Raw genomic sequence first — 27965 nt, forward strand, 5'->3', positions numbered from 1 at the left:
CGAACTGCCAGTATGGCTGTAGACTCTTGGTCTTGTTTGAGTATTTTTATAACTTCATTGGGTGTAGTTAAAGGTAGGATGATGCTGTAGAGAATTGACAGAGGGGTGGGTTGAAGGGCTGTCTTGGTCACATGAAACAAACATCCCTAACTGGAACCAGGAACATTTCAATTACACAATCAGCAAACCATTGGACCATCTTCTTCTTCTCTGGGGGGGGGTTGGGGTATTGCAACCAACTCAAAAGGTGCATATCGCCACCTACTGTACTGGAGTGTGTAACTCAGGATGACTTGTTAACCATTAGACCTAAAGGACATCCCACACAATATCAGAATATCTGACTGGATAAGAATGATCGCTAAAAGCACAGCTCCATTGTAAAAGTAAAATTTAAAAAGGGCATTTATGTGAAAATGCTATCAATCCTAATTTAAGAGAAGATGTCTTTCTGTAAAGATTCTCACCCACTTCGATCAGTTTTGTAAGACTGAAGCGCTCAGTATGCTGTGGTTACGGGTCATCCCACTGTCACTCCTTTAAGATGTTAGATACAGTGTGAAGAGAAAAATGATGGACATCAGACACATTTTACTACTTTCATCTATGAAATCACAATGAGCAGAAACTAACCTTGAGAGGGACGAATTGAAGTGATAGATACAAATGAAAACCACAGATGACAGAATGTTTAGGCTCAAAGTGACAAGATATGAGACTCTCAGAGAGTAGTCTTCACAGGTAAAGGTTTATATTTGTATTTATTGAAGCAGTTTTCCTATATTCCTTATGCCATATGTTTTCATTTGATAACACATGCAGCATTATGTGGGCACACTTAAGTCTCATCAGTGGTGATAATATCCAAATGTAAAGGGAACCAAATCTTGTGAGGAGCCATATAAGCCATATTTCATTCTGGCCCTCTCTCACACACATTCTCCTCTCACATAATGTATTTTTGTTCTTACACCTACGTATTTTTATTGTCATATTCATATATTTTTAATTATCACATTCATACGTTTTCACTCAGACATTCATACATTTTGTTCTTATGCACATGCATTCAGTGGATACATTTAACATTATAAATAATATATATGTGTAAGAAGAACATGTATGTTTGTCTGGGGAAAATATAAATGTAAGAGAAGAATGCATGCCTGTGTAAGATAAAGTATAGTGGAAACGGAAGGCAGGTAATTTAGCGTGCTGTGATTGTGATGGTTCGCGCAGGGCCATGTTCAGGTTCCGGTCAGTACTGGTGGGAGAGATGAGTGCTGCAGCCAGCTATTGGGATATTAAGAAACTTTTTATCATCCCCGAACTGTTACACGTTACTGTCACTGTCACTGAGGCCACGGTGTATCACCAGCTCCTCTGTTCTGCTCGGTTAAATTACTGTTTTTGTCAATGGAGTCTGGTTGCGATTGCCAAGATCAAAAATATCTCAGTCCTCAACTGCACAATCAGTTCATTGCTCTTTAACTGCGATTGGTGCCAAGTTCGGTTTAAAGCGGCTTCCTAAGCAGAACCTTATCAGCTGTGTCAGTTTTTTCACTGCCCATAATGTGAATATGGTGTAGCCTATAGACAGAGTGTGGAGTCATATTTCTCACAGCGCCTATGTTCCCTGAAGGCAACGTGATAGAGGAAGATCCTCGGCCTTCTTTGTTATGCTGTCGCTCATGATTGCACGCCCCTCTAAGTTGATGTCACGCACCCCACGCCAGATCCGGGCCAAGAGTTTGAAACTGAAACGATGGGACCCGAAAGTGAACAAAAGATCTGAAAGCGAAAAAAAAGACAAAAAAAAACCCAAAAACAAAACAATAAACCACGAAATCTGCAACTGAAAACAACAAGAACTCAAAGATTGAAATATATCTGAAAATGAAAACTGAAAATAAATAATTTATTCAAAAGAATTTCTGAATATCTGAATAAAAATGATATTTAAACTTTTAAAAAATCCCTACACTTATTTTTAGTTGAAATACAATGTTGTATTTATATATATATAGTTCAGAGTCAATTTTTTTTTTTTTTTCAAATTAATAAAACTTTTGGCCCTGATTTGGCTCCATAGACCTACTGTCGTATTTCAGTAAGTGCAGGCAACATACAGCTTCATACTTGAACTTCACTACATTTTTGAGGGAAATATTGTGCGTTTTATTCTTTATTCTGGTACTTTCTATTTGGCAGATAGTGACTCTGCAGGGTAAGATTTACACACAGTATAATTCTATAAAATATAATGGACTGCTATCAATTTACAAGGCGTTAAACTTATGTCTAGTATTCAAAATTTGAACACATATGGAATAGTATTATGTGTTTGCCTACTTTTCCTCCAGTTTCTTTTGCCTGTTAGTTATACACTCTGAATGGGTTCATTCAGCATCTTAAGCCATTTTGGTGAGAATACTTCTGAACCCTTAACATGCTACTCAAATTAAGTACTGGACTTTTCAGAAAGTTTCACAAGAGACAGATTAAATACTGAATATTCAGAATGTCCTGACTTAAAACCCCAATTAAAATCATGCAGCAATAGCATTTTTTCTTTCCACCCATCTCTCAGGGTAAGCACCTGTATTTTTTAAAACTGTATGCCACCAGTTTCTTTAACCTTTATTTTGAGCTACAGAAGACATATACAACTGATTTCAAATAAGTTGCACCCATTGGACCATTAAACTGACCTTGTATGAAAGTAACCTATTAAACCAGATTAAAAGAGAAGTTTATCATCAATGGACTGCTTTTATACTGTGCTATTATTTCTTCCACATGTACAGTAAAATTAGAAAAAGACAGCCAGACATTTACAGGAAAAACTTTATTTCTCTGCAACAGAAATGTTAGCCAACAAAGAGCTCCCAGGTCTTCTCCCTCCAGACTTACTGTACCAAAATACTCTTCAAAGTTCCTTTACATGGGGAATCACAGACTGGGATGGTGTAGTCTGTTAGCGGGTGTGCTTCAGATATGAAATCAGAAAGATCAGGCAGGCACTTCTATCATTTGAGGTATGCCGAAAACAAACAAAAGAAACAGCATCAAGGACTGGTATTTAAAGGCATATGCTGGCTGTGCAAAGGTAGGTGAAGTGTGGGCTCTACACACAGTGCAGCGCCCAGGCCTTTGGCTTGCTGTGGCCTACTAGAGCACGCTGTCAGGTATTGGATAGCCGAACAGCTCAAAGTCTGGCTCATACAGCTGATATAGTTTTCTCCTCATTGTTACAGGAATCTGTGCAAACCAGTCTCTTTCCCAGCTGGCTGAAGTGCGATTTTGGGAGCCAGCGGGGAAGCGTACTAGATCCTCCACGTCCAGAAGCTTCAGCAGTTGATCTGCGTCTGTTTCCAGGGTTTCTAGTCGTCCAATGAAGTCGTACTTCACCTGGCATGGATGGCACAGGCGGTACACCTGAGACACACAAAAAAGCAGGCATATAATTTTAAAACTGCATCAGTTTGTACACATGTTTGTGTTTCTTGGCTCTTTCTTGAGTCAGAGTATAGTGTAGTTCAGAGTATATTGTTTGTACATATAATATATTGGCTCTCTCAGTTTTCATTATGAACACCAGAACTAGAAAATAAAGTTGCAATGATAGTTTTTTTCTGAGCCGATCATGTCAAAACAATTCCGCTAAAATCTGTGTGCTGAAAAAAATCCCAGCATGCAGACTCAAAGCGGTTAAAATTTTTGAGTGAGGAGCCAATAAGCTGATGCTTTTGACCCACAACACAGGAAAAATCAATCAGAAAAACAAAACAGATCACCAGAAAGACCATTTTATTGTGGTCGTGTAAAATATTCAAATTACAGCTGCCAGTCCTGTTCCACAGCTTCAGCTGCCCTCAAGTCATTTCTCATTAGCATAAAAAAATAAAGTCATGTCTTGTAAAAACATTGCAATGTCAATATTCATGGAAATAATGTTGGATTTAAGAAGTGCCATGTGACCTAAAGAAAGAGTAAATAGTGATAATAGTGATCTAATAGTGATCACAGAAAATTCAATAATCTCAAAAATGAACTTTGGCTTCACACTCCTTGTGAGACAAATACCTGCCGCCAGTGCTCGTTGAAGATACTCTTCCTCTCGGTCTCTGGATCCAGCAGGTAGGTGATAAACTGCCGAAACGTCGGTTTCACTCCTGCTGTGAAGGCCTTGACTGCCGTCTCTGGCAAACGGCCTGTCACGTTACCATACCGACGCATTATGACTGAACCAAACTGCCTGTAGAAGTCTTCGTTTGGCCTGGAAACACACATTCACAAATACACATACTTTCATCATTCAAGAATGAATGGAATGCTGTTAAATAAAAAGACACACACACACTCTGTCTAAATATCCACTAAAACACACCTTCCAAACTTGTTCCTGAAGGCCGAGATGAGGCGAACAAAAGGGTCTCGTACAAACAGAAACTTTGTGTAGTGCTTGAGCTTGACTGCCATCCTGTGACGGGACAGTGAACCATAATGGCGCCAAAACCTGGTAAAAGACACATCGACACACAACACCATAAAAGCACATCTTTAGTCATGATTGCGAAGCTTTTGATTTTGCCAGATTCTTCAGCTGTTAAGTCTCATGCAGTGCTAAACACATCTGGTGATGTTATGACTTGAAAATAAGGACAAAACGGCCCTTCAGGGGGAAAAAAAGTCCTGCCGTCTGATAGAATGACGCAGAGAGAAAACTTCTCTTCAGATACCGACAGCTCCCCGAGGGGTGGAGAAAGGTCCGTCTGTGCTGCTACCCCGAGCTCCGCCTGTCCTTTCCACTCTCCTCTTCCAAGAGTCCACTCAGTAAATAACTCCTTTAACTCATGCGTAGTTTGTCAAAGAGACTTTCAGTTTAACTGGACATCTAAGTCGTGTCGCAGAAAAAGACATTAAGTAATGTCTTTTTGAAAAGGAGCGGAGAAGGAGGCGACACATCTCTTCATGCAAAAATGATGCAGTAACTGTAGAGCAAACAGTACACGCCGAGTTTCCTTAAGTTCTGAGTGAAGAAATAATTACTTTGGCATTTGCTGTAATTCTTTAAATCCTTTCTGTTGAGAAATACATTTTGTGGGCTATCTGTAAAGACAGAGGCCCCCTGATATGCTCAGACTGTCTCGTTTTCATTTCAGAGTTGCAAACTTGTCTTCTGGCTTGCTTCTGATTTACTGGTTTACTTTGCTGTGTTGTCGCTGTGTGACTGAGGTGTGTGGTTGGTTTTGGCTGTCCAGCCTGTTCTTGTGCAGATGAATATTTCAGTCTCTCTGTCCACGTTGACTCGGTGAAGAAAACGTTTGTGTAGGCTACATGTTTTCTTATTTATTTTTATTAATTTGTAGCGTACTTTATACTCATGGTTTTGTCCTGTCACACTCCAGTATGGAGACACATTCCTTGTGTGTCACAGGCAAGCAGTGACAGGATAAGGATAACTAATAATACAATTTAATTCAACTTGAGCACTGGGCTTCCATAGCCGGTGTCAGGGACTTTTTACCACGCATTTATGATTTAAAAAGTATGCAATAAAAGTTCATAAAATTATAAGGGTATTAAGGGTTTCTCCAACCAGAAGAAGTGTGGATAAGGTAACGATAACAGCAGCCATGAGATAATAGAAGCTTTTTAATTAATTTCCCCTCTTGAGTGCCTCAGAAGTTTCGTGGAGAAGATTTTTAAACATCATTTTGGGAGGGATTTTATAATAAAAGAAATAAAAGTCGGAAAATTTGTGAGTGTGTGTGTGTCTTGGGGGAGGAGGGGGGCATGGGGTGGCACTAGAGGGATTCATATTTGTAACTGAGAATGTTGATGTGTGTGTGTGTGTGTGTGTCATACTTGGCGAAAGTGAGGTAGAGAGAGGAGTTGTGTACGGCGTCAGGAGGTATGGCCTCCGGTTCAGTGTAAGGCCTTCCTGAGGAGGGCGAGATCAGAGACTGAGACAGAACCACCATCACTCTCTTCCAGTTGGTGCACGCAACCTGAGCAGAGAACAACGGCAGAGGGAGAGAAAAAGGAAAGATGAGAGGGACTGTGAACATGTGTGTGTGTGTGTGTGTGTGTGTGTGTGTGTGGGTGTGTGTACTGCCGTTTTGACTGGTTGCAAAACACCAGATGGAAAAAAAGAGGAACTGTGATTTCAACATGTCTTCTTCTTGTCTTGCAATTTTTCTAACTCACCACCCACATGATCAAACAAACATTGACACGTGCGCACACACACACACACACACGCACAGGAAAGGCGGCTGTACCTTGGGAACATAGCAGTAGATAATCTGGTGGGTGTCGTCCACAATAAGGTGATCCAGTTCCCTGTTGGGGATCTGCTCAAATGTCCGATTCCTTCCGGGAAATTCAACACCATACTTTCCTGAACACACATCCGTTATTCTCGTCTTCCTCGCCTCCTGTCCATCATTCACATCAGTAAAACTCTCCATCTCCACATCCTCCCTTGTTTCCTCCATCCACTGTTTTTCTTTGTCCAGCCACTCTTCCTCCTCCTCCTCCTCTGCATATTCCTCAAATGCTCCTCCCGCCTCCTCGGGGACTGGTGTTGTTCTCCAGCCAGTAGTGGGGACGGTGAAGGAAGAACTGGTCTGGGCTCTGATGGTGGACGTGGAGCGCGAAGGGCCCGTAGTCGTCTGAGGGTACGACTGAGGGAGGTGAGACGCATGTTTGGGCTCCTGTAGCTTGTAGAGGCTGAAGCCCCCGGTGTCGTCCCAGTAGACGATGATCAGCAGGATCATTAACAAAGAGCCAAGGATGAACGCCACTCGTAGACCACGCCATGTTGGCATGGTTATGCTCAATCCAGTATTGTGATTGGTGAAGAAAAGCGGAAGGGGGTTATCTCAGCTCCATGGCGGCCATCTATCACGGAAGGACACACTTCCTACTTGTCAGCTGCAACTGAAAGAAACAGGAAGTGCAACTAAGACCTCTCTTTTGTTTTTACAGCATCGACGAAGTGATTCAGCAACTCCAAAATAATTTTAAAAAATACAAGAAATCAATAAGTAAGAGTGCGAGATTTGTTATAATCATATAAAACATGAGGTGGTGCCTTCAGGAGCTTACAAGAGACATGGTGGAGGTTCACCAATGGGAGAATGTGGATTAGTTAATGTTCTCAAGTGCTGTACTTTGTACAACTACAACCACTTGAGATTTACAAAACATACAAGCAGCTTGTAAATTACGACGAAACATAACGGACTAAACCAAATAAATGAAACGGAGAAAAAAATGAGCTCTGCCTCGACCATTGAAACGTTTCTGGTATTTAAAAATGAGAAGAAAAAAAAATTACATCAGTTTATAAAATATTGTGGTTATCGCAATGCAATATTAAAATCAAAGGAGTACAAAAACTCTACATTTTACATTATAATAAAACTTAAATAGAACTACAATTTGGCATTAAAACATCCAATATCATCATATTTTCATTCTCTAACTTCAGTACTTCTTCCTGCAGACAAAATAAAGGACATGAAATCAAACTTGTGCCGGACATTAGCCACAATATGTCACCCTTTAAAGTCAACAGATTGTTATTAATTAACAGAATGATTTGCGAGGTGTGTGTGTGTGTGTGTTTTAAATGGTTTTGTCCAGAGAGAACCTGCCCGGGGGCCGTGGGAACCTCAGGCTCCGCCCGGGGCGCTCAGCTGTCACAGAGATGTGAACAAACGGGGGGCGGTGGGGGTGGAAGCGGCTTCAGTTCAGAGCCTGGCGGAGGGTTCACTCCCCGTTTTGTCTGTCCCATTAAAACATCTGCTGTGTGTGTGTGTGGAAAAAATGACGGTCCAGCTTAATAAAACCAGAAGAAACAAACCCAAACCACGACACGGCAAAGCAGAAAGCCCACAGCACATTTAGACAGAGAAACTCGTTATTGTTGGGTTTTATTTTCCCCCCCTGTGGCATTTTTTTCCACGAGGTTTTTAAATCCGGACTCCACGTTGACTGGAGGGGCCTATTTTGATAAATCAACATTTACAAACTGTCTCGTGTCTTCGCACGCGCCGTACCCCCACACACACACGTGCGCAACCCAACAGAAAGGGGTGTGAAAAGAAAAACACTAAAAGAAGATACAAAAACACAAACAACACAGACGTGTGGAATCTGAACGTGTCTAAGGAGCTCAGAGGCGAGCTCGCACTGTGAGCTGCGATAAGTTGTTGTTGTTGTTCTTTAAATGTGAGTTTGAAGAAATGTCGGTTGTTTGTGAAAGCAGGCAGTCAGCACAATATTCCTCTCTTTTCGCGGAGGGAGGGGGGGAAACTCACCATCACCTCCTCCCAAGTCTCGCTCGGAAAACAACCTTAATTTATACAGGACGCAGGTCACAATGTGGGCTTTCACCGTCCGCACCGGACACTTTCCCTGCGGGCTACACGTCGGCGGCGGCGGCGGACGATAGAAATACTGAACTCGTCTTCCTCCACAGCCGCCTTTGCTCTTTCACCACACGACCCTCTTCATCAGGCTCCCCGTGAGGTGTAAGAAAGACCGCTTCTTTTCCCTTTATGCCCTTCACACCGGGAGCATCACGAAGCCGCTCTGAGCACTGATGTCCGTCTGTAGGAGGAAAAAACAGACAAGAAACGGGCTGAAACTTATCTTCCATCTTACCCGGCAGATGAGCTCCATAGTGCCGGCCGGTTGTCAGACCTTTGTCGCCCCTCTCTCCCTCTGTCTGCCTGTGATGGAACCGGGTGGGCACGACTGGACTGCTGCGGTCCACGCTCTCCACCACAGACTGAAGCAAAGTCTCGCGATATTGTAGAGAGCAGTCACCCACTCTTCCACACACGCTCCCGAAATACTGCCCAGCCGTGAAACCAAAAACCCGCCTACGCCCATGACACTGATTCCCAAACTATGGTCCTGGGACCTCCAGGCGGCCCCACAGGGCGTCGCAGCCGAATCAGAAACCGTGAAATCACTGTAATAAACAGTGTGGAAGCTCAGGGTTGTCAGGATGGGGAAGGAGAAGGATGGAAATCTTTGAGAAATGATGAGATAATACATTCAAATTAAGAGGAACCAAATCAGATTTTGATATGCAGAGAGGAAAAACAACCATACACTAAATCCAGATGATACAAAGACAAAATAATAACACTTCATGATATACTTAACTTACTTACACATTCATCTCAACAAACTGCCCTAAAAGTGCAGAAAACAAATGCAAAATGTACTGTAATTTACAGTCACACTCACAGTTACCATCCAACAAAATACATTTTAAAAACACTTGGGCCCAAACGCTAAAAATTACAAGTGAGGAGATACTGATTGTAGTGAATTACACTGAAAAGGTTATTCTACATTTCTGGTAAATCACCTTTTCTGAACTCATTTTGTCTCCAAGTCTAAACTTGGATTCAGCCTCTGAATGAGGGCTAAAGAGCTGTCTCTTAATGAGTATTTATAACATCTGAAAGCTGATGGGAAAATGATGGGGTGGCTGCTGCTGTTTCCACATCAAAAAGGGGCAGGCGGCCCACCAGCAACCAGCAGGCTGCTGAAAGCTAAGACCATACTGATACTGCTGCTGCTGCTAAAAAAAAAAAAGACTTAATTGAATTTTGCCCAGGAAGCAGTAAGTCTTGTTGGACAGCAAGTGTACACCCCCCTAACTGGATAATATCTTGTATAAATAAATCACACTGTTCTGTTTAGCCTGTCAAAGTTCCCAGTGAGCATCTGTAACAGGATGAACTTAGGACTTCATGGAGGCCCATCCTATCAGGAAAAAGAAGTAGTAGAGCTATGTTAAACAATTACAGATCATCTTGTTGGTTTCTTATCAAAGCTTCCTGATTTCCGTGATCTGACCTCATAAGCTGCACAGCATATAAAACCTGCACATTTGCCCCCACATACTGTCTCCTCACTGGTACGTAATGTTAAGCAAGTCTTTAGTTGACTGTTCGCTTCACTTTGTCAGTGAACGTATGTACACGCACTCAGTTGGGTTAACGATGTAAAAGACCTGTGCAGCTTATAGAGTCAACATTCAAAGTGCCTGACCTCACACGACCCTTTGGGATTAACCATGCAGACTAATGAACCTAAATGGTGCTGGCACACCGAGAACGAGCTGTTCATCGTATGATGAGCTTGTCTGGATGACAGTGACAAAAATGGCAAATATGAAATAAATTGGTGGCAATTATGGACTCTGGTAAAGCCAACTTGCTAGAAAACGTCTTACCAGAAGTCTTAAGGATTTATGCATTACGCACACACAAAAAAATTATGCTCCATCATGCAGAGTCTTGCACAAATAGATTTAATTGCTTGTGAGTCATTGCAGGGGATGGTCTGACAAACGCATGAAGAAACTTCAGAGAGTTTCACCTTAATGACGGGCCAGCTCAGAAGAAGACTAAACAGAACAAAAGAAAATGTTTTAGGACCACAAAATACGGTGGATGTGAAGCAGTGACTGACTTTGATTTATAAATATTTTAATACATGGTGAAAGAATATTACAGCCAACTTCATCCCAATTTATCCTTCAGCATATTCTGTAAAACCCTAGATGCAGCGACTTCTAGCGGCATCTGGAGAATGTGTCGGCATCTAAATCTGAAACAGATCAGTGAACTGTTTTCAAGACGATTTGTTCCAAACAAAGGTTTATATTCATGTTCACTAAGAAAATGTAGATAGATTAATGGCAGAATGTAACAAAGTGCCTCTTCATTGCTAGTGTTACTAGCATTACTCTTCATTGTAGCTCTAGTATTTGAAGCAGAATTGGTATATAGTACTAATAAAAGAAATAAGACAGAAACTTGAAGCGTTACATGTTTTTATTGAAAATTTTCTATGTATCAAGGTGTATTTTGTAGATGTTGTAGCTGCCTTTCAGCTGGAATTGATCAATTGATGGGAGCCTGACCTGTGAAGACTGTTTGGCTAGTCTGGTTACCTCAACATGATGTGCTCACTGATAGATAGATAGATAGATAGATAGATGGATAGATAAATAGATACTTTATTGATCCCGAGGGAAATTCAAGACTGATTGTGCATTAAGATGTTGTTTAGTGTGTGTGTGTTCAGGACACTCACCTGTCTTTTTTCTCTCCGAGATGTTCCACTAAAAGAGTCCCCAGGGTTTCTGAGCACCAGTTTAAAGGTTCTGGGAGATACCATATGGTAATTAGTGTAGGGGAGTGTGCTTTAATTGTACCTTAAACTGTTTTTCAGGGTTGCTATGAAGCTATTGTAACATACAACATAAATTAGGAGCACACAGATGATTTTAGAATAAGAATAATGATTTTAATGAACTTGTGGTGTAGTTTTGATGTCAGGCCAAGGGCATTTATCTACACTGAGGTAGGGGTTGAGGTAGTGGTCAGTGGCAGGCTATATAAGGCTGCAAGTGCTCAGCAAGTGCTGCTGCTGCCAGGACCACATGCTGCTCATTGTTGGCAGTATTTTTATGACTGCATTTTCTCCAGTGTGGGAGAAAAACAACGTTGTTCAGTGTATTAAGTCTAATGGCTGCAAGTAGGGTTATGGACAGGAAAAGAACAACAACACTCTCTTCAGATCTTATCAAACAAGATGAGCGACGTTACCTGTGTAATGGTTTAATCCACACTCAGTGCTCCTGTTAAAAGGTAGCTAGAAGGGCAGTCTGTCCAGCACCGGGGGGTTTCATTCACTGCTACTGTCCAACCCGGCAGAGTGAAAAGCTTCAGTGGCCTCAAGACTTGCGTGGGTTGTGAGTCCAGAAAAACGAGACATTTCGTGTCATCTTGTTAAAGCAGTTCCAGGTTCGTCCGGAGGCAGTGGACCATCACCTGCTCGTTCATGTTCGTGCAGTCCAGGATGAGAAGGTGACAGAGAAGTTTTTCTCTGCTGACACGGGAGGGTCCAGCTTAATGGACCTGTCTCATATGTAGAGCAGGAGGATGTTGTGCCCCTTCTGGACCCAGACCTCATCAGAGAGAGACCCTCGTCTGACTGAGGAAAGATACCCCAGTGCAATGTGTTTTGTAGATACTGCGGCTGCTTCTCAGCTGGAACTGACTGATGGAGGTCTGACCTGTGAAGATAAACACACTGGGTTTGGCCACCTTAACATAATGTGGCCCAGCCTTTCCCAAAATGTTGGACTGAAAGTGGTGCTTGTTTGTGAAACAGGATGTTGGGTGGCATCTGTGTGCAGGTCATTCACCTCTGTGTGTGTGTGCCTTCTCTCCAGGGTTTTTGTACCAAAAGAGTCCCCAGGCTAACTGAGCACCAGTTTAAAGGTTCTGGGAGATACCATGTGGTAATTAGTGTAGGGGGTTAGTGTACCTGAAACTGCTTTCGGGGTTTCTAGGATTCTGTTGTAACATGCAACACAAATGAAGAGCATGGAGAGTATTTGATTTTAGTGTTGGACTGATGTATTTTAATGTATTTGTTGTGTTTTGTGTTGTTTTGATGACGAAGGAAGGGCGTTTCCCTGTACTGTGGTGGGGGTTAAGATTGTGGCCAGTTGCAGGCTAAATGAGGCTGTCAGGACCACATGCCATTTGTGGACTCCAGTATTCTTGTGTGAAGAAGTGTTAGACTAGCATCTATTGTTTCAAGAAGAAGTGGTGGTTAATGTACAGTAGACTCCATTAATCACACAGACAGGAGAATTACAGGCTACAGCAGCAGTTTATCAGGCTGCTTCATTCTGACTGACCAAAGGGTCAAATGAAAATTAAAGTCAAACTGGTTTTCAGATGTTAATATGTGGCTGTTTATTCCTAATCCAAACAGAGGGGTGATCATCCACTGTTGTGATCTGTGTTCTGCATTATGTTATCACCGCATGAAAATAAAAAAAACTTTTTCCACTAATGTAGGTGACAAATGTGGTCCAGTGTGGTTAGGAGATGTATCCGAGGAACACGATTACTTGACCTTCTGCAAATTTATCTGTATGCAATTTTTTTATTAATCAGTTACTTTATAGAATTCCAGCTGAAATACACAATATAGACAAAAGACAGACGACCACTTTATCAACATGGATTTTAATGACAACGCATTCTAAACACATAGATATTAAAATGGACTTGGTTCCCCCTTTGCAGCTATAACAGCTTCCACTCTTCTGGGAAGGCTTTCCACAACATCTCTGTGTGGGCCAGTCAAGTTCTTCCACACCAAACTCATCCAACCATGTCTTTATGGAGCTTTGCTTTGTGCACTGAGTCATGCTGAAATAGAAAAGGGCCTTCAACAAACTGTTGCCACACAGTTTGAAGCACAGCATTGTCCAAAATGTGTTGGTATGCTGAATTAAGATTAATTAAGATTTCCCTTCACTGGAAGTCGGGCCGAGACCAAACCCCTGAAAAATAGACCAATAAAGAGGTCTGTCTGGATACTTTTGTCTTTATAGTGTATACCCATCATATGTTCACGGAGGTTCTCAGCCATCTGAGTCATGGTAGTTGAGGTGCTAGAGGCGAAGACGACCGAGTATCTTCAGGTTGGGTGCCTTCGTCTCTGGCACTTCAATTGTATGCCCGTCAGTTTTCTAGAACATCAACTGTAAAAAGCAGAGAGTCCTCACATTTGAGAGGCCAGAACTGCAGAAAGTTTGACATTTTTTGATGTTTGGTGGTTGTTTTCTGTCAAGCTAGCCATTAAATGCCTTAATTGGCACTTAGATCTATGAATGATTATGTGGATTTTAGTGCCAAGTTTGAACAGGACAAGGGATGATTCTCTCTACAGTAAAAAAACCAAACACTGAGACACAGCCTTTTAGTATTGTGTTTGAATGTTTATTTAAAGTTATTCCCACTGCGCACCCCCTCCCTGTGTGAATGCCTAGTCTGAAAGGAGGAGGATACAGGCCACTATAATGCCCCATCAGCACATTTATTAACAAGGCTACTTGTTTAGTCACATCACATTCAGCCCCTACTGGTATGGCACTCTGTGCTGCCCTGTGATAACACACTAGCATGGTGAGGCTAGTTCATCAACAGCCCAAGAAAGAACAGGGTCCAATAAGTGAGGGGGGCTGAGATCAGAGAGCAAGTATCTCCAATTAGTGAATAGAAAAAAATGAGGCAGTTTTACTAAATATCAAGTTCCACAGAGAAAAAAAAAGGGCAGATGATGTTGAGAGACAAAGAGAAAATATTGAGTACAAAGTATTCTCTCCCGTCCCCTGATGTGGCTGCTGATCCACAAGGCGTGCTTTGATGATGACACTAAAATTGAATGCTGAGGCTCGTGAACCCCAAGATCCACAGCGTGGTCGTCGTCCTTCTCCAATCAGTGACGCGGCTCTTCTCTCCTCCTTCCACACAAAAATGGATGACTGAGAGAGAGAAGAAAGAAATTAAACGCACACTGAGAATGTCAGTGTGAACTCCTACTCTGGGTTACTTACACAAACAAGGAAATGGGACATAATACAGTAACAGTGCCTGTCAGTCTTAAAGGTTTCATTACGCAAGACAGATGCAGAATTTTGACTTATCAAATGAGTGACGAGGTTTTTCCTATAAATCTTAATTGCACATATCAAACATGTCTGTGTGCAAGTGTTACCTGCGTAGGGGACTACAGATCTCCAAGGGGAATGATTTCTTCGTTGATAAAAAACTCAATGGTCTCCTCCTCCCAGTCGTCCACGTTGCTGTCCAGCTCATCAGTGTCCACTCCTGGAGGACAAAAAACGAATGTCAGTGATGTTTCTTCATTAAAGACAAGGACTGCGGAGGGAGGCGAGCAAAGCCTCGGAGATGAGAGAGAGAATCCCACCTCCTCTGAGCTCGAGTCGGATGCTTTTCTGTTCCAGATAGATCTGCTGCGCCGCCTCCCTGTAGCGACGGTATTCCTCCATCATGGACCTGCGCTTGTCCACCAGCTCCTACTCGCAAACACACAAACAAAACATCCAGATGAGAGCACTTTCCCCAACAAAATGTACTAAACAACGGGTAAAATATAGATGTGAACAGCCTGAATCAGCAAAGAAATGAAGAGTTCAAACCTTTGAAGCCTTGGACTGGCTCAGACGATCCTTCTGCTCAAAGATCTTTGAGTATTTCTTAAGATCCTTCTTGATCATCTGAAAGAGGCAGAGGGATGTTTACTGTCAAGGCGGGTTCCACAGACCGCAAATCAAAAGTATGACAAACACCAAATCAAGCGTGTTTGCACCAGTACACGGGATGTTGTCGTTGTGAGCCTCAGATCAGAGTTAGAATCAGGAGCCACAGAGCAGCTCTCATACGAGGTGTCAGAAAAGTTATTTAGCTTGTCGTCACTGGCTTCACACGCACACACAAACACACACAGCAGTTTATTACGTGGATGAAGTGGTACCTTGATCTGTTCTGCGCTGAGCAGGGTTGGAGGTCTGGGTCTCCAGAGCAGCTGACAGAAACGGTCCTTGTTGTTCTTCTGGAGCAGACGGCCCTGGAACGTCCACAGCCAGTATGCGTTGTCCACCTGTACACACACATAAAAGGGTGGAGGGGAAAGGATGTGAGTGCGAGTTCATTGTGTACAGGCCCGGCAGGAAAGGAAAAAGCCGAGTATTTCCGGAGCAGCACGTACCTTATGGCTCCACCAGGAGACGGAGGTGACGACATAGCGGCCGGTTGGGTCCCACTCCACATCAGAGGCCATGTAGTGCTCTGCTATGTTCATCATGGTGCAGTCTGATGTGTCCACAAAGGCAAGAGCTCCGTTCATGCTGCACACACACAGGGAAATACATTATACACACACGACCACACACACAAACAAATGCAATTATATACTACTGTGAGCCTCAGAGCAGAGTTAGAATCAGGAGCTTAGCTCTCATACGAGGTGTCAGAAAAGTTGTTTAGTTTGTCATCAGCGGCTTCTTGTGCCTGTCATGCACACAAACTGAGAGACAGATTTAACTGACCTCCTGAGCCCAGCCAGCACCAGGAACTGTCCCTGGGGGCTCCAGAAGATGCTGTTGGCCTGCTGCTTGTCAAACATCTCTGTAAGAAAAGCACAAAGCGTTACATTAAGAGGAGGCATCGCAAAACTGTGCAACATTAGTGTTAAGAGGGAAATTTGCACCCCCCCCCCAGCCCAAGTCTACTCACTTATGAGGTCAATCTTGCCGTTGTTTTTGACATGGTAGAAGGAGGCGCTGATTCTGGGAGTTTCTCCGTGGAGAACAGCAAACTTGCTGCCGTTGGGTTCCCATGCAAACGCTATGATGCTTTCTGTATAGACAGAAGCACAACGAACGTTAGATCGGGCTTTTATTTCTCCAACGGGAGAGGACGGTCATTGCTTTGTGTGTCCGTTCCATTCTCACCTTTCATCTCCACCACATCAACAGGAACCTGCTTCTCTCTCATGCGGAAGATTTCAAAGTTGGTGACCACACCCTGGGTTGAAAAGGATCGCAAAACAAAACAAAACAAAAAAAACAAATTCAGCACTGGATTTTTACCAGACAGGTCTCATCTGTTTCTCCTGTCTCTACGCTTGTGTACCTGCGTTCCCTTAGGAGTCCTGTCCACTTTGACACAGAGGTAATCCCCATTTCTCTGCCAGTGCAGTTTGCAGTCGACGACATTGAAGAGGTTGCGGACACGGATCTCCTGCCGGGAGGGCATCTGCATCAAAGTCACTCTGGCTGGGATGTCTTTGTCCTCAGGCACCCAGAACGCTATGATGTTGTCACCTGGAGACCATGAGAAGTCCCTGTCGACACAGACACACACATCAGTATCTTTCTACCATTGTCACCATTTAAAGTGTACAATTACAAGAAACAATTTATTATCACGGAAACTTACTTGATCCCGGTAATCTTGAGACTCTTCTTGTCGAGCAAGCCCATAGACTGAAAAGAGCAGAATCATGGCTTTAGTGTCACCTGCAAACCTAACATGAATGCACCTACATGTTGTGTTTTTCTTTATGTTTGTGAGTTCACTTACTGGAGTCTCATAGATGCTCAGTGTGTCTGTGGTCATCCTGGCAAAGAACTTCCCATCATGGCTCCACCTAAAAACAAAATCGCTGCATTATTACAATACATTCAATCCCTGCAGGAGCAACACATGTGGAAACAAGACTTGAGTAAAGATTTTTTCTTTTGTGATGTAGGGAGAACTGACTTGAATATGGGCCAGTGTGCAGAGCTCTCGCAGTGAAATCCTCTCTTCTTCTGTCCAGTCAGAATGTCCCAGATGATGATGGCCTGTGGGTCCTCCTTGGTGTCCATCAGTGGACTGAAGGTCACCACATACCTGGAAGGATCACAATCACACATGGAGCATCAAGCATCTCAGAAACTGCACAGTTCACCAAACAAGGCTTTATATATTCTTTTTTATCACAAAATCAGTGTGGGGTTTTTAAACATGGGTAAACTCATTCAAACAGGGTACTACAAAAATTTGCATTTCTGTTTGTTTTTCTCAACAGTCACGTACTGATTCAAACCCATTTTTGCATGTCTCTATTGCACTGGAAATCACCAAGTGAACTCACGGCAATGTGAGCTAAGGTAAAAATCTACATCTCTTTTCAGTGTGACCACTGATATAAATTTTGTGGGAATTAAGTGAGGTGATGAATAATCAAATATTGGGGAAGACAAGTGAGAGGAAACTGTTGTGGGCTTTTCTTCTCTGAATGTCACAGGCAAATAACTTTGCCACATTTATCGTCAGTTGAGACTTGCATCCAAGCTACTGCATTAAACTGTTTAACAGTGAAATATCTCTTACTTGTCAAGCAGAGCATCAATTCACATCATTCAATAATACATAATTCCACTACGTACACACAACACACACAGTAAAGGCACTTCATCAGAGGTTCTGATTAATGCTACTAAAGTGTCACTGCTAAACAGCATCGCCGTTTACCTCTCACACGGTGAGAAGTCGATGAGGGACACACCCTGATGGCTGAACCTCTGAATCTGTTTGAATTTCTCGCCGCCCCACAATGCAATGCCACGCTGGTGGAAGGTGGCCAGGTAGGTGCCTTTAGGAGACCAGCGCACGTACGTCTCTGTCCAGCGCTGCATCAAGACACAAGCATGTTATCAGTCACCATGCCAACCACTACTGTTGAATTATACAAATATATGACAACATTAGGTGTGCATTTCAAAGGGGGATCAACCACTTACAGCTCTCTCTTCAACTGTGATTGGGTCCTTAGCATCATTATTGAAAATGGCGGTCCGCTCTCCAGCTTCGTATATCACACTGTACTGGTCACGACAGTCTGAGTCCTCAATCCAGTGACGCATATTTCCCTGAACAGACAGATATTCACAGTGAGGGGAGCTTACAACATTTTGGCATACCATTTGTTTTGTTGATATTCAGTAGCCACGTTTACAGAGAGATATCAGGGCAAAATGAGCACAAAGAAGCTGATTTAAAAACTACTTATGATTAAGTGTAAAAAGTGGCATTTGTTTAAAAAAAAAAAAATCTTACAAAATCTTTGAAAGGCTGCTTCTCTGGGGTTTCCCACTCATCACTGATGTTCATGTACCTGAGAAAACAAGAAAAAAAAGAATGAATCCACTTGTCTCACACACATCTCCCATCACAATTACTCTCTTATTGGACAGTGCACACTTACTTGTCGAAGTCAGTGAAGAGATTGACTCTGAATGTATGCTGTTTGTCGAGTTTGTATCCATCCGCATTCTTTACAGCCTCGAGGGCCTGGGTAGGAGAAGCATACTCCAAGAAGATGTACCTGTGTAAGATATGGGCCTTTTTTTAATAAAAAATTTAATTCAACACTAAATTAGTATGCTGCCATAACAGAGAGAAAAAAACAAACCCTTTGGTTAAGCCGTCAGCATCTGGATAGAACTCAGTGGTGATCTTGCCAAACTTGGAGAAAATCTTGTGTATGACGTTTTTGAGTTTCTCCAGGCGCTCTGGGCCCACCTGAGGGACGTTATCCACCACCACCATTGAGTCTATGCCGTCAGCCTCCTGGGGCTTCTCCCTCAGGATGTCAGCCAGGAGCTCTGCAGAGAAGACAAAGAGGGGTGGGAAGATCAGAGAGGAGAATCAGTAACGTTCGCCTGTGTTACCCTGAGATTCCAGACCGATGGCTTCATCAATGACGATCTTGGGTATGATTATATTACTATATCATGTTTGGCCTTCACTGGAAACATGGGGAGAGAAAAGAGAGGGTACATGCAGCAAAGGTCCTCAGCTGGCATTGGATCATGGATGTTGCAAGAATAAGATAAGCCTTTATGAGTCGCATGGCGGGGAAATTCTCATTGTCACAGCAGCGCAAGGATAGTGAAACCAAGGAGCAGATAGGTCGAGTAAAAGTATACAAAATAAAAAACTACGGGGAAAGTTACACTTTTAAAAAGAAACTACATAAACAAACACATGCAACATTTACAGATTTGACTGATTTTTAAAAACATTAGCAGTAAATCTTAAGAATATCTTAACCAATTTAAGTCATAACGCCTCACTACTCAAATTTTCATATGTACCTACAGACCCAGTTGACAGGTGCAAGGAAACACTATTTCTCATTTATTAAACATCAATAATTATTATTAATAAAGTATTTAGGATTTAGAGGGTTGTTGATCTGCCTGTATGATTAATTCAGAGGCTGTTTGAGGTGCTGCTGAACGGTGTTTCTAACGTTTAGGCTGCCCTCAGTGATACAAATGGGCTGAACACAATATTAAAACTACTCTGAGTAAAGCCCATACAGTTGAACCAACTCTTCTCTGACAAAGTGTGAACAAATATTGACACAACATTACAGACTTAACGATTTTAATGCAGGGGGGCTGACTTCATTAAGCTAGGTGACCTAATACAGAGGCAAAAAGACCAGAGCAAAAATACTTACAAAGCAGCCTAATAAAGAAGAGTTTCTGTGTTCAAACTGATGTGCCATTTGTTCCCGTTTTCTATACAGACAAGAGGGACATGCTGAACCAAAACGCCCTCAACCCCAGAAAAGCTTTGGGCATTTTTTCCCCCACAGCTGCTTCATGTAGCCTACAGACTGCATCATAGTAGTAGTCTTGGCCTTAATTATCCATACAGACAGCAACAAGTAAAATTACTAACTCCGCCACCTGATTAAGCAGAGTCATTTTTCCATATGACAGCGACAAGGCCAGTGGTTTTCTGGGGTCTGGGTGAGACGTTAATGGGCGTGAAGCGAGACTGTGATAACATCTGTTAATACGCTAACTGATGTTGGTGAGCAATATGCTGTTTTACACATCTTAATCAGGCCTCAACATTTACAAACTGATGTTCGGGAGACAAAATGAGAAGCTAACCAGCCAGCTGGCTCTGTGATATCTATGACGATTCCCACCGCCGCTGAGTCGGTTAGGACCGTTACAGCTCTTAGCTAGCTGCTAGCAACAGGCCAGAAAGCCGGCGTTTTTCCTGCTGCCCCTCACCCTCATCTTCGATGTCATCGTCGAAGTCCTCCGGGTCGCTGAAAGAGGGCTCCTCCTCTTCATACTCTGGGTCGTCCACCATATCCACCGTTTCTTGCATTTAACAGGGCTACGAGACGGATTTCTCGCTACAGCAGAGCAAAAATCCAGAAAATTAAGAGGCTGACGGTCCTCGGCCGGTGCGGCACCATGTGCGATTCCGTGAAAATGGACGATGTGACGGAAACGCAACACCGGAACTCGTTCGGCGGCAGTGACGTGCTGCGGGGTAAAGTTCAAGCTGTAATATATTGGGATGGGCTGCAATGTGGTGGGAAAACATGCAATTTAGCCTATCCACAAGTTTAAAGATCGCAGAACAGGGCACAGTGCATCTTAGTTGTGACTCTGAACAGCCATTGAGAGAAGAACAGCGAAGCCACGCACCGGTAGATCTGAAACTATTTCCCGCGAGAAAAAAATCGTCTAGCTAAACTACAATGAAGGACTACAAATCGATCCTGGTAATTTTAGCTAACTTTGCCCTTTCACTCAGTACGACATAACTTGGCTTTTAGTCACATTTCCAGATACATCCGTCGTTGTTAGCCATGTATCTTTCAGTTATTTAGCTACTCACTTAGCTAACTCGTTAGCTGTGCAGTTATTAGCGACCTGTCTACTATAATGTACCCCGAGGGCTCATTAACGCCCACACAAGCTAGCACCATGGACAGAGAGTGTGTGTCACTACTGCCCCGCGTGTGTGAAGTGCTGGCGGACTCCGGGTGGTCTCTGCCCGATGACACCAGCCTGGAGAAACTGTTGGACTGGTTCACAGGACTAACAAAAGCTGGTTAGTACTGAACTTGGCGGGGAGGTTTGGTTATCTGCCAGTCTCCTCCTGCTGGTTTCTTCACTGTCTGATCGTTAGAGGTTGAGCTTTCACGAGCAAGGATTTGGAAAAAAGTTTTTGTGCATTAGAGACATAACATGTTCTCGCTTACATCCAGATGACAGTATGGACACAAGACTGAGCAAACTGACAGGCTCACAGCGGAAGTCATTTGGTTAACGTTGCTTGTCACTTTGTTTGGAAATGTGCCCCCACTGAAGCACCACATGAACTGAAATGTGGCTGCAAGTAATTGCTTGATCTGCATCTGCAGGATGTACAAATTATTTTATTGATTCCAAAATTGATAATTTGCTCTGAAATGCCGGTCACAATTTGACACATTCAAATTGCTTGCTAGTAGCCTAAATTGTATAGTTATATTCAATATAATCTTTAATTTGGACAACGAAAAGCAACATATCATCACATTTAAGAAGCAGAATGTTTGATATGATTGCTTCAGATGTGACTCAACGGATTAGTTGATTATCAAAATAGACTTTCATTAATATTCTGCCAATCAGTCAGCATTAATCAGTTGATATGATTATGTCATCTCATGATTATCTCCTGATGAAGGGGGATCTCTGCTCGAGGCCTGCCCCTGTCTGCTTGAATTCATATCCGCTGTGGTTTACAACACGGCTTCAGACCCCGCCGTCCTCTCCTTCGCCATCAAACTCACCGGCTTAATGGCTGCCACCGAGGACGGCTTCAAAATGTTTCAGGTAATCAGAGTTAGTTACAATTCAGGAAAAGTGCAAGGTGTCGATTTCTGGCTTTACTGGTGATGTGTCCCCCCTCCACCCCTGCAGGAACGCTCTGTTCTGGACCTGGTCTTCAACCTTCAGCGCTGGCAAGAAGCAGGGCTCTGGGAGGATCCCTGTTTAAGGATTGGCTGGATCCAGGGCTTAAACAACTTGTTGCAGCACCCAAAGGCTCTGAGTTTTTTTGTAAATTCAGGTAACACTACCCCTCTGAGGCAGACAGGCAAAGTAGAGGAGGAAAGACTAAGAATTTTATCAGACTATCTGTCTTCCTAACTCCACAGGTTTCACTGAGCCACTCCTACAACTCCAGATGGACTCAAGTCTATTTGTTGCCTCTGCAGCCAATCAGATGCTGGCCCACATCCTGCACTTCTTTCAGTCAGACTCATCTGCAACACGTAACGGCGTAGATGACAAAGATAACGGGAGAAAGCAAACCCTTATCCATGCTGATGTTGTCCTGGCGATCTCAGAGTACCTCAAACAGTCCCTGGTTCCCAAAGAAAGCACACAGCTCCATCAGAGTGTTCAGATCCTCAAACTCTTGGCCCTGCTCCTGGCCCAGGCTGGGCCTCCTCTTCGGGACCAGCTGCTCCTGACAGTCGCGGACTCTCTAGAGGAACTGGTGACAGCAGGCTGCAGTCAGCTCACACTCCCTCTGATGGACGTCATTCTGGCTGCTTACAGGTAGACAAATCAAATGTAAATGCATCAATAAATCAGAAAAATACATAAAACAAGCGGGTTTATGTTATTGTTATTGTTGTCGTCAACACAGATCAACAAACCCATGTAAAGTAAATTATTCAGAAAAATTAAAAGTGTTGGACAGCTTAATTTTTTAACATCCACAGCAGGTAACAGGCCAAAGTGCACCTTTCACCTGAAATAAAATATCTCCTCTGGAGAAGTGATCTCACAGTGTAAAGGTCTTTGTCTGTCGCTCTGAATTCATATAAGTGACAAAGACAATTTAAATTGACTTTTGCGTTTGTCGACAGAAAATAGAAAAACATGAATTTTCATTTCTGTACAGTGCATATCAAATTAAAGGAACAGTAAAGAGGAGCTGCATCGATTTCCTCCACTTGTACACAACCAGAACACCTGCTGCATAAGCATAGTTTCAAAGAAGGAGGGGAAAATTTCTGTAGAGCTGAAATGATTGGTTGATTAATGAATACACTTCAGTGTTAAACAGTGTCCGTCCTCTGCAGCTCCGGCACCGATGGACACGTCCCCGACCGACGCGTCACCCATCTGCTGTCCTCCATGTTGAACACCAGGAAACCCTCTGACCTCGTTCGTGCTGCAGCTGCTTTTCTTCGCGGACCTCATCAGTAAGCATCCGCCCACCACGTGACTTCGCACTCTCGTGCAGAATGTAGCCGCACTGCTAACAAGCCCGGATTGTAGAAATTTTCTGACATCGAGTCGTTTAAGTAAACCAGCATTTGTTTACCAAGTCACATGAATGCTGTTTGTCTTTTCCTGTGCAGTGATGCTGTCCACTCTGCCCGGGCTGTGAGAGTACTGCTGCTACCCCTCCACATAATATCTGGTCAGACTCTTCTGGGCACAGACGCCACAGGTGAAACGCACACATTGGAAAAGAATAAAGAAGAAAACAGCTTGTTGTTTAGCATGTTTCCAGCTAAATATGTTGGGGTTTTTTGTTCTTGCAGCAGGCGAGTATCGATCGTCACTGTTGGAGCAGCTGAAGAGTAAAACCTCCTGCATCTCTATAATCTGTGTCTGTCTGACAAACACTCCGCAGATCACACTCATGGTGAGGCTGTAAGCGCAACAGAAAACAGAGAAGAGGAAATGGTCCTGTTTTTCATTTACTTTTCTTAAAAACTGTCATCGCTGTCTCTCCTTTTCCCTGCAGCCCTCAGATGTCCTCCCCTGTCCTCCACATTTGATTGTCACCGCAGTTCTGTCACTCTTAAAGACCTGCAGTGGCATCCCCTCGTCCGCTGGTTGTGGTGAGGTTTGCAGGAATGTGATTGGCTGTGGCAAAGTCCAGAAATGTGCTCTAGAGGCCCTGACAGCTCTCAGCAGCAGCCCAGGTACATCTGTGTGTTTCCTTTCCTGACCTTTTTTTTTTTTTTAAACTACATTTTCATGGAAAACTTTAACGGGAAAAACAGCAATCAGAATTTAATTGAACGAGGAAATACAACATGAAACAAAATCCGCAAGTAAATCCTGGAAACAATCAGCAGAACATCACAGATGATCATCAATCATTCTCTCCAATAATTAAAGTAAATCCAACTTATTGAAATTTTAAATTGATCGAAACAATTTGTGCATATCTCCAATAACAGACTAAAGACACTACATACAACAACACCATCGAAACAAATGCAGCACGTGACTGTTATGATGTGTGTGTTCTTCATGGTCGTCCATGCTGTGTGTTTCAGGAGCGAAGGAGAAGATCAGTGATGTGTTCGATGTTCTCATACAATATCTGGACAATCCTGATTCTGACCCTACCGTAAGTTGTGTGTACTCCCGTCGATGCATACACGGATACACCTTCTTTTGGGGGAAGCCGTGACTTAGAGGAAGACGCCGTTAGTTACTGTTTGTCTGAATCTGAATGTTTAAAACATTTGAAGGATAAAGTCAAAATATTTGAGTGACTTTGCATTTGGGATCAACGTGTGTTGTTTTTTTTATATATTCAATATCGATTATTAGTAATCAAGGAGACTGATAACGAACATGTGGAATAAACATTATTTTGAAATAAAATTTTTCCTGTCAAACTTAAGCAGTGATGGAATGTACAGCTACAAACATTTTACTTAAGTACAATTTTTAGGTGCTTGTATTTTACTTGAGTATTTCTACTTCTTTATACTTCAGCTCCAGTCCGTTTATTTTCTAAGTTTAGTTACTAGTTTTCTTTCTTGTGTTGCTTTCTGTTAGTGAAACAACTCTGTGTTTCTTAGGTACTTCACAAGTCCTACCAGGCCTTAGTAAAATGGACGAGTGTGTGCACAGACTTCTCCTTTATAACAGAGCAGCTTAGACGAGGTAAAGTTCACCAGCTGCCTCTGCATTAAAGCTCCTGAATATTCTCATTCTGGACTGACTCTGATGTTGTTGCATCTGTCTGAAATGAATGACATTATACAGTACGTGTGTGTTTTCCTATTAGATCTCTCTGGGGTGGTGAAGAAGCGTGTGTGTGACATGCGCTGGGAGGTGAGAGACTCAACCGTGGAGTTTCTGGGACACTTGGCAGACACTCATGTCCTCTGGAGATCAGTCAAGGAGGCGTGTGATGCACTGGAGGCTCTGCTGGGAGACTGCTGTACCACTCCTCTCCTGAGGGAGGCACTGCAGGACACGGAGAGTTACGTGAGAGCCAGCGCCATCTCTGCACTGGCTAAGACTCTGGGCCGCAGCTGGCAGCAGGCGGCAGCGCTCACTCAGGAGGAGGTAGACAGAAGTTGTTTTACATGTGACTCTGAAAAACCAGTTTGATAAAAGACCACAGAGAAGAAGTTACTGTGGTGCAGGATACTTTATCAGATTTCGGTCCTTCACCTTTCAGCTGTGTAAGATTTTGATTGCTTTATCACAAGTTGCTGCCTTCTTCGGACCAGTGTTCTCACATCCAGATGAGGATCAAATACGTTATATAGACAAAAGTATTGGTACACCATCATGCAGTAGAGCATTAGTGAGGTCACACACTGATGTTGGACCAAAAGGCCTGGCTCACAATCTCCGTTCCAGTTCACCCCAAAGGTGTTGGATGGGGTTGAGGTCAGGACTCTGTGTGGGCCAGTCAAGTTCTTCCACACCAAACTCATCCAATCATGTCTTTATGGAGCTTTGCTTTGTGCACTGGGGCACAGTCATGCTGGAATAGAAAAGGGCCTTCGACAAACTGTTGCCACAAAGTTGGAAGCATAGCATTGTCCAAAATGTCTTGGTATGCTGAAGCATTACGATTTCCCTTCAGTGGAAGTCAGGGGCCGAGCCCCACTGGTGTAGTGGTCAGGGGTCCCAATACTTTTGTCTATATAGTGTGTTTTCAATGTTTCTTGATATTACAAACACCCTCTGACTCAAGTTGGATTACAGCTTAGTTTGGAGTCTTATTAGACTTTGAGCAGCTGTTTAAAGCAACAACAATGCTGCAGCTGGAGTCCCCTTGGATTCCAGATCTGAGGGGGTCTGGGTGCAGAATAGAGTTAATAAAAAGTCTACATAGGGTGACTGAAGGCACCATCGCAATCTTGAATTTAACTGCAACAGAGATAGAAAGCTGATGTAACTTAGCCAGATATGTTCTCTGCTAGTTATACACTTAATTACAGTAAAGATAACAGCAAAAAACTGGAGGAACAATGTTTTCACACGGTTACAGTACAATGTAAACTTCTCTGTTGCTGATAAACTTCTTGTCCTTCCAGACTGAAATAGTGAGTCGGCTGCTGGAAATTCTTTCCCAGGACACCGAGGGATTCTCCAGGAGGGCTGTCGTGCGGTACTTCATCGCCTGGTTCTCTTCATGCCCGTCGCCCTCGTCACCCTCTTCTCTCCTGATACAGTGTGTGCGCACCGTCCTCTCGCAAGGGAGTGCAGACCTGGACTGGGAGGTCAAAGTTCACACGCTGGAGCTGGCCGAGCTGCTGCTGGACGAAGCCTTTTCTGGTCACCGGGGTTACAGGAAGAGCTCAGACGCACATCGTGCTCTGCCGCACCCCTACGGTGTCGTCTCCGACCAGACGCACACACCTCACGCCCACACTGGTGCTCACACGGAGGGCGCGGAGGCAGATTTGGCCGGAGCGCTGAGCGATCTGGTCGAGCAGGGAGTCGTTTCAGCACTGCTGTGCGGTCTGGTTGACTGCGATAGGCCCGTGGGTCTGAAGGCCTGTCGACTGCTGATAGCACTCAGGGAGACGGTGTGTCCTTTGTCACGAGGACCACCGGACGCTGACAGGGTGTCCTGTGAACTGCCAGGATGGGGCTGGGGGCAGGAGATCAGAAGGATACTGGGGGCGAAGAAGGGTGATGGGGACAGAGAGGTGGACCGCGTCACTGGATGGGACAGCTCTGAAGAGGAGGCTGCGGGCGAAGCGGACGACTGCGTGATCGTCAGCGTGTGTGAGGTGCTGAGGTCTCTGGCTTTGGACGAGAGGCTGGACGTCCTGACTCAAAGCAGCGACCACGTCCACAACTCGCCCCTGTCCCTGCTTCAGGACATGCTGACTGCGAGTGCCGCTCACAATCATCCAGACTCACAACCAGGGGAAGAGGTCATAGTGGACTGCTACTGAGACACACACACACACAGCCTTACCCTTACAGATTTCTGCTTGTATTTCTACACTTGAGAAGGCACCTTTTTAAATCATCATATCCACACACCTGAGATCACATTTTGACATTCTGATTGTTGATTTCAGAAAGTGAAATCAACAACAGCTGATTTAAAGAAAAACAAAACAAAACAAACCTTGCTTGCTGTTTCATCAAACAGCAAGCAGAAAAGCAGTTTCTCCTGCGATGATGTCTGTCATGTTGATATGATGTTCTTGTCTTGTCCAGCAGAGGTCAGTCACAGCTCACCAAAACCTGAACCTGGACTCAAGTCTTTACAACCCAACCTGCCAAATTAGACCAAATCTTTTATTGTTTTTTTTTCTTTTGTCCATCCATTCAACTCTTGCCTCTGTTGTGGATCCGACTCGACATGAATGATGTCCGTCACACGTTGATTTTAATTAACTTTTGTAAATAAATATAAAGAGTAAATTGGTATTTTTTT

The 27965-nt window shown here is 43.5% G+C and overlaps 3 protein-coding genes and 2 non-coding genes across 7 annotated transcripts; 1 reads left to right on the top strand and 4 right to left on the bottom strand.

Annotated features, from left to right (window-relative positions):
* Positions 1-2833: 2833 nt before the first annotated feature.
* On the bottom strand, positions 2834-12331 carry LOC124049778 (carbohydrate sulfotransferase 12-like). Of its 2 annotated transcripts, XM_046371810.1 has the most exons (7): positions 12254-12331; positions 11652-12121; positions 6288-6948; positions 5872-6014; positions 4391-4519; positions 4087-4279; positions 2834-3438 (listed from the first exon to the last, which is right to left on the bottom strand). In XM_046371810.1, the coding sequence occupies exons 3-7, from the start codon at positions 6834-6836 to the stop codon at positions 3172-3174; spliced, it is 1281 nt and encodes a 426-aa protein (XP_046227766.1). In that variant the 5' UTR covers positions 6837-6948; positions 11652-12121; positions 12254-12331; the 3' UTR covers positions 2834-3171. The 2 variants fall into 2 exon arrangements, with proteins under 2 accessions (XP_046227766.1, XP_046227774.1); XM_046371818.1 differs by lacking the exons at positions 11652-12121; positions 12254-12331 and adding an exon at positions 8680-8837.
* A 1494-nt stretch (positions 12332-13825) lies between these two features.
* Positions 13826-20743, bottom strand: eif3ba (eukaryotic translation initiation factor 3, subunit Ba). The gene is made up of 19 exons (XM_046371855.1): positions 20516-20743; positions 18892-19084; positions 18685-18804; positions 18537-18594; positions 18221-18349; positions 17952-18109; positions 17196-17327; positions 17016-17082; positions 16872-16918; positions 16566-16776; positions 16385-16457; positions 16167-16289; positions 15980-16058; positions 15640-15778; positions 15406-15531; positions 15071-15148; positions 14839-14947; positions 14626-14738; positions 13826-14392 (listed from the first exon to the last, which is right to left on the bottom strand). Exons 1-18 carry the CDS (start codon positions 20613-20615, stop codon positions 14638-14640), a joined length of 2043 nt encoding a protein of 680 aa, XP_046227811.1. The 5' UTR covers positions 20616-20743; the 3' UTR covers positions 13826-14392; positions 14626-14637.
* LOC124053906 lies at positions 15265-15352 on the bottom strand. Its single transcript, XR_006842264.1, has one exon. It is a non-coding gene; the product is annotated as a small nucleolar RNA SNORD60 (small nucleolar RNA).
* LOC124053913 lies at positions 15852-15933 on the bottom strand. Its single transcript, XR_006842265.1, has one exon. It is a non-coding gene; the product is annotated as a small nucleolar RNA SNORD60 (small nucleolar RNA).
* Positions 20744-20837: 94 nt separating the features above from the next.
* Positions 20838-27958, top strand: brat1 (BRCA1-associated ATM activator 1). 2 transcript variants are annotated; one of them, XM_046371831.1, is made up of 12 exons: positions 20838-21350; positions 21972-22120; positions 22208-22355; positions 22444-22849; positions 23380-23502; positions 23662-23753; positions 23848-23951; positions 24054-24234; positions 24595-24668; positions 25129-25213; positions 25338-25621; positions 26605-27958. In XM_046371831.1, the coding sequence occupies exons 1-12, from the start codon at positions 21182-21184 to the stop codon at positions 27472-27474; spliced, it is 2685 nt and encodes an 894-aa protein (XP_046227787.1). In that variant the 5' UTR covers positions 20838-21181; the 3' UTR covers positions 27475-27958. The 2 variants fall into 2 exon arrangements, with proteins under 2 accessions (XP_046227787.1, XP_046227796.1); XM_046371840.1 differs by having other exon boundaries at positions 23851-23951.
* Positions 27959-27965: the final 7 nt, after the last annotated feature.

This window comes from Scatophagus argus, chromosome 2 (assembly GCF_020382885.2).
Source record: "Scatophagus argus isolate fScaArg1 chromosome 2, fScaArg1.pri, whole genome shotgun sequence".
In the NCBI taxonomy this organism is placed as follows: domain Eukaryota; kingdom Metazoa; phylum Chordata; class Actinopteri; family Scatophagidae; genus Scatophagus; species Scatophagus argus.